The 6,481-nt window shown below is 45.0% G+C and overlaps 1 protein-coding gene across 1 annotated transcript; it reads right to left on the bottom strand.

Annotated features, from left to right (window-relative positions):
- Positions 1-294: 294 nt before the first annotated feature.
- On the bottom strand, positions 295-1,737 carry LOC133031243 (uncharacterized). The gene has a single exon (XM_061104700.1). The coding sequence runs from the start codon at positions 1,735-1,737 to the stop codon at positions 295-297; it is 1,443 nt and encodes a 480-aa protein (XP_060960683.1).
- Between the last annotated feature and the right edge of the window lie 4,744 nt (positions 1,738-6,481).

The raw sequence follows: 6,481 nt of genomic DNA on the forward strand, positions 1-6,481 counted from the left end.
TTTTTTCTATATACTTCTAATAAATAATAGTAGAAAAATAAGTTGAGCTATTACATTTCAAATCGGACAACTGGTGACCCTATTTTTTTTTTTGATTACTGGTACCTCAATAGAGGACCAAACGAGAACAACAAAGACCAACCAACCTAGACAAGGCTGGAAGGGGAAACCTCCCCTGAAACACAAAAAAAACAACAAAAGCAGTCCCAGACAGAACCAAAAACTGAAGAAACTAAGTACTGAGCACAACAGAAGCTAACAAAACAACTAACAGAAAAAAAAACGGCCATCCGCTTAACCAGTTAGCAGGGAACCGTCAAAATCGGTGAGATTAATACACCCAAACTGTTGGGAATTAATCGCCCATCTAGCCACACAGTGGGCAACACCATTGAGTCCTCTTGGAATCCAAAGAGCTTCCCAAAGACTCAAAGCAGCAGATGATCTTTTGAACATTCGAACCACGTCTTGTATGTTATGATGCAGAGCCTGGATCTTGTTATTTGCAAATCGAACGGCAGTGATTGCGTTCACGGAGTCGCTGTGGAAAATTACTTTGCTACAGTGGAGAGTAGCAGCCACTTCCGCCCCATAGGCGAGAGCTGCAATTTCACCTGCAAGAGAGTCACAGTAATTGAGTTTGATTGTAAACAAACCAATGATTTCATCTTCCTCGTTCCAGAAAATTGCAGCACCAGCGGAAGAGTTGTTGTCGATGGCTACATCTGTGCTGCACTTAACCCATCCCGGCGGTGGGGAAAGCCATTGTGGCTGAGGAATTGGGTATGTTTCATGGTGAACCACAGCTTCCTGCAGCCTCTTATCAATTATCCTTATCACTGTAGAGATTGGAGAGGGGTGAACGCCGTGAATAATGTTATTCCTTTCCTTCCAAATGCGCTCGAAAATTATTGCCGCCCCTTTTAAGAACATGCTGAAGCTTAGTCCCAAAGGACGGTTTTGCTCCTCCTTGAAAAGCAGTAACCAAGAGTCCCAGTTAGTGGGAGAGTAGTTCTCAGTTCTGAGGTGCCAAAGACTTCCAAACCAAACTGCTCTTGCGAATTGACATGACCAAAATAGATGGATTGTGTCTTCCACCTTAATGCCGCACAGGGGACAATTTGGATCATCCACTTTGAACAGAGAGCTTAGTTTACTACGGGTGAGTAGGTAGTTAGCTAATATCTTCCACCAAAACATCTTTAGTCTATTGTGGATTTTGGCCCCCCAGATTATCCTCCATTTAGAATCATCCACACTCATCACCCCCATGTTCTTAACTACTCTGTAAGCTGACTTGATACTGAATTTCCCATTATCTTCAGGACTCCAAATCCAAGAATCCTTTGTTGGTTCCAGAGGCAGTGTGATGTTGAGTATTCTTTTAACATCATCACTGTTGAACCAACGCCTTACCATATCCTCATCCCAGTGGTTGGCCGATATGAAGTTGCTGACAAGACTGACGTTACCCGCGGCCTCCGCTCGAGGTTGGGGTTGGAGAGTGCCATTGGGAACCCAAGGGTGGAACCAAATAGAGGTTGCCTTCCCATCCCCTATTTTCCTGCAAATGCCCTTTGAGATGTGGCTTCTGACATTTAGGATGCTTTTCCAAAGAATTGAGTCGGAGTTTTTAGGTGCCACATCTAAAACACACCGATTCTTTAGGTACTTTGCTTCTACCAGTCGACTCCAGAGGCTTGAGTTATCTACCACTATCTTCCAAGCCCACTTCATAAGAAAGGCCGTATTGGTGGCTTCAGTAGAACGAAACCCCAAACCTCCACAAACTTTGGGTCGACAAAGCACCTCCTAAGCTATTGAGTGCATTTTTCTTTTCCCTTCCGAGTCTCCCCACCAAAAATCTCGTAAGGCTTTGTCCACCTTCTTGGCAATAGTTATTGGTATGATATCCGAGGAGGCTACATAGTTGGACACCGTCGAACCTACAGACTTGATTAGGCACATCTTCCCGGCGCTTGAGAGAAGTTTAGCTTTCCATCCTTGCACCCGTTGAAGTACTTTGTCAACTACATACTTATTGTCCTTAACGCGTTCTGTTGATCTGAACAGAGGAAGACCTAAGTAGACTGCATTGTTGGCCATTTTCTTCATTCCCAGGAATTGGGATATGGTATGCGATTTACTTCTCGGGACGCCTCTGGTGAAGTGGATCGAAGATTTCTGAAAGTTGATCGATTGTCCTGACCACTTGCAGTACTTGTTTAGGCAATCCAAGATAACTTTAGCTTCCTTCATGGAGGCCTGACCGAAGAGAATGACGTCGTCCGCGAACATTAGGTGACTAATAGAAAGATTGCTTCTTCCCAATTGGAACCCTTTTAGCCGACCCCTGTACTCCTGTTGAGTAAGTAGACGGGATAAGGTTTCAGCCGCTAGGATGAATAGAGAAGGAGAGAGGGGGTCTCCTTGTCTCAATCCACGCTCTGGTTTGAACTTTCCGGCGATGGACCCGTTGAGCAACAATTTTATTTCCTTTACTTCTATGCATGACTTTATCCAATTCGTAAATGGAGCAGTGAATCCTAGCCGACTAAGGATCAATAGAATAAACTCCCAATCCATTTTGTCATAAGCCTTCTCCATGTCCAATTTTATCATCATGAATCCTCTCGTCCCTCTTTTTTTCTTCATGGAGTGAACTATTTCCCTTGCCATCATTGTGTTTTCAGCTATATATCTCCCTCTAACAAATGCAGCCTGGTTAGGAGAGATAAGTTTTTGCAATGGATCCCTTAGGCGAGTAGCAATAATCTTCGATATGATTTTATACGTCACATTGCACAAAGCAATGGGCCGATAATCTTTAGTATAGGCCGGGGAATCCTTTTTTGGGACAAGGACGATAGAAGTGTCGTTGATGAACTGGGGAAGTTCTCCGTTGTGGAAGAAGTATGATACCATTTCGAACAGATCTACTTTCACCGTTTCCCAATGGTGTGCATAGAAACTGGGGGGAAGGCCATCCGGCCCAGGAGCCTTGTCTTGCCCCATGTTCTTGATAGCTGCAACGATTTCTTCCTCACTTGGAATAGAATTGAGCTCTTCGATCTCTTGGTCTGTTAGAGTCCCAGTGAACAGATCACGGGGCATATCAGTCGGGTGTGTTTCCCCTCGTTTGTACAAATCTCTGAAATTCCTGAGGAAACAATTAGCAATCTCTGGTTGATTCTGAATCCAGTCCCCTCCCTCAGAGTTTTTTATGCATTGGATGAAGTCCCTTCGTCTTCGGACAATTGTCGAGGCCATAAAAAATTTGGAACATCTATTGCCTTCTTGGAGCCATTGTACCCGTGACTTATGTTTCCAGTGTATTTCCTCTCGTAGAAGTGCTTCATTGAGGACATTCTTTGCTTCTTGAATGGCATGCCAATCCATCGGATCTCTATTCTCTTCACTCTTCAGGGTAGCATTCGCATTGTTGACTTGGAGACTAAGCTTCTTGAAGTGCTTTTTGTTCCACACATTGAGTTTACGACAAGTGCTTTTTATTTTCCTGTGGAAATTAACCATTGGGTTGTGATGTAATCTTTTGGCCCAGGCTTCTTTGACTACCCAGAAACAACGGGGGTCATGAGCCCACATATTTTCGTACTTAAAGAGTGTATTCCTTCCGATGACACCCCCGTTGTGTCGAGAAGAATGGGTCTATGATCCGAGGTGGCTGAGGACAGGTGGTGTATCACTGCATTTGGAAAAAGAACTCTCCAATCTGTGGTGGCAATGCCACGATCAAGACGGGCACGCTTCATAGCCGTAGCTCTAGAAGAATTCGAAGTACCTTTCGCCCAAGTGAAGCCAGGACCGAGATACCCCAAATCAATAAGCCCAGCCCTGTTTACCATACGTCGAAAATCGAAGGCATATCTGGATGAATTACCCGGGTTCGCATAATTGAAGCATTCGTTATCACTGAGGGTTCCATTCATATCGCCAAGAAGCAGAACTGGTTGCCTATCACCCAGAACCATATCTCCCATCTCCAGCCAGAATGCTTCCTTATCTTCATATCTTGGAGGGCCGTAAACACCATGGAAAGACCATGGGATTCCAGGGGGGGTCAGAGTTTATTTGCAGAGAGATCACTGATTTGTTCGACGAGCTAATTGAGCATCTAACACCTTTCATCCAACAGATACCCAAGCCCCCCGACCGGCCAATAGGGGGAACATAATGCATTCCTTCAAAACGTAATTTGTTACACAATCTATGAAATTTACTTTCTTCTAACCTGACTTCCGAAAGTAAGAGAAGTTCGGGTTGGTGCTGGCGGATCATTGCCGCCAATTGACGAACTGTCGTGGCATTCCCGAGACCACGGCAGTTCCAAGCAATTATTTTCATGGCGACTTTGGAGACTTTTCTGGGCAAGTCTCCGAAGCCCCAAACCGAAAATCCTCTGTGAGTTTGATGACATTGGAAAGATTAGGATTTACCTCTTGATCTTCCAATTCTGAGATTTGGCAACTAGATTTGCTAGTTCCCGCTCTTTCAATAACCACAAAGTGATTATCCAAGTCCACCTTCAAATCAATCGTTTTTCCTTCCCAGTGGTGTTGTATGGAGGCCGTTACTCCATTTTTGGTCTTAGCCCGATTCCTCCATTTAAATGTTTTAGGGGAAGCCGATAGTGAGGTATCTCGCTTTGGTGGACGACCCCTTTTCCTAGGACCCTCACTCGAGTCCTTCTCTGAGATGGCTTTCCCACGGGGTCTGCCTCTTCTTCTAGGTGCAGGGGAGTTGTCATGGCTTCCAGGTGAGAAGGGGGGGTATACAGTGGGTTGTTTACCGTTGAGTTAGGTTCAGTCAATTCCACATTTGACTTGGATGGAGTTATAGAGGATACTTCTTTGGGCCGTTGATTAGTCCCAGTGGTCTGAATTCCCTCTTGACCCTTTGCACTTCCTTGGGTTGAAGGATAAAAACGTATTCCATCTGAGGCCCTCCTCTTCCTTGGGCCTTGAAGGTGTTCCCCCACTCTAAAATCATCAATATCATTAAGAGGGTTAAATAGCGTGGGCTCCCTGTGGTATTTATCTATGGTAAGTGAGCCCATAACTAGCTCCCGGCCTTTATGATGGGTCCAACTAATGGCGGGCCATTTAACCGGGTTAGCTTGAGAGCCCAGAGGAGAAGATGAATAGGTGGGGGCCTGGTGATTTGAATCGGAGACAAGCCCATTGGGCTTGGGCATCTTGTGACAATGACTTCCCTCAATGCTAGGGACATAAGTACTTTTTGTACCTTGAGATTCCTCATACTCCATCTGGTTAGTCTGGTCATGCCTTTCACTGCTACTCTTTTTGCCTTCTACTATAATGGAAACCTGTGACCCCTCCGTCTCCTTTTGCAGTCTGAGGGGAGGCCTATTCAGAGTCTCATTTCGGCCTTGTTTACCTGATAAGGGGTTGGCATCGTTGGGAGGGGCAGCATCGATGAGGTCTTGGATGACTACTCTTTTGGCATTATTCCCAAAGGGTGCGAACTCACCAATACCCGGTAGGTTCACCAAAGGGAGTTGGGTAATGACCGCCTCTATGTCTGTTGAGGTGGTTCCCGGTGTGTCATCGGAGTCCTCAACAATTCTCTGTTTTGACGGAAGTTGCAGTCGGTTCTCTCGCAGTTCATCGTTTTCAGCATGTTGCAGGGCTTTATGGATCTTGAACTGGTTTCGAAGGGTCGGGTCCTTTCCCAGTTGTTTTTGCAGAACCCAATCTTGGAACCACTTTGCTAAGGGAGCAGTAAAGGTGGATTTTTCCTTTGCATCATTCTTAAGCCAAACTCCATACATTGGGTAGAAGTTTCCTTGGGCATCTTTGACTATTGTTGGTGCTTTAAAGCACATGCTCTGGTCATGATTAAGAATGCCACATTTGAAGCAAAGCTTGGGGAGTTTTTCGTATCTGTATTGTATCCATAGGTCCTTCAATTTCTGTCGACGAAGGAAGAAGCCTGAGAACATAGGTGAATTCAGATCAATAGTTGCTCTAAATCTCAATGTGCTCATTCCCACGACATCCTCTATACCCATGGGAAGCTCATAAACTGGTGAGGCCTTTGCAGCCATCTCCTTGAGGTTTGATAAATTCTAGTAGAATGGTGGGATGCTTTCCACATTCACCCACATGGGGGTTTTATCAAACTTGATTTCAGCAGGTGTAAGCCAAGCTGGCCATGGCATAATTACTATTAGAGAACCACAGATGAACCATGGTCTTCTGGCCAGAACGTTCAAAGCATCATCCCGATTCGCAAAACTGAATTGGATGAGTCCTTCCTCTAATTCCTTCCATTTCCACCCTTTAATGGCATTCCATGACATTTTGAGCGATCCTTGGATAGCAGCCTTCCTATATCTGTGTTTACTGATGATTTTCCCTAATAATACTCTGTTTGTCTCCTGAGGTTCATCGACCTCACAGGGATTAAGTTTAAACGAGAGATCTTCTTGAGAGATTTG

The sequence above is a fragment of the Cannabis sativa genome, chromosome 9 (assembly GCF_029168945.1).
Source record: "Cannabis sativa cultivar Pink pepper isolate KNU-18-1 chromosome 9, ASM2916894v1, whole genome shotgun sequence".
In the NCBI taxonomy this organism is placed as follows: domain Eukaryota; kingdom Viridiplantae; phylum Streptophyta; class Magnoliopsida; order Rosales; family Cannabaceae; genus Cannabis; species Cannabis sativa.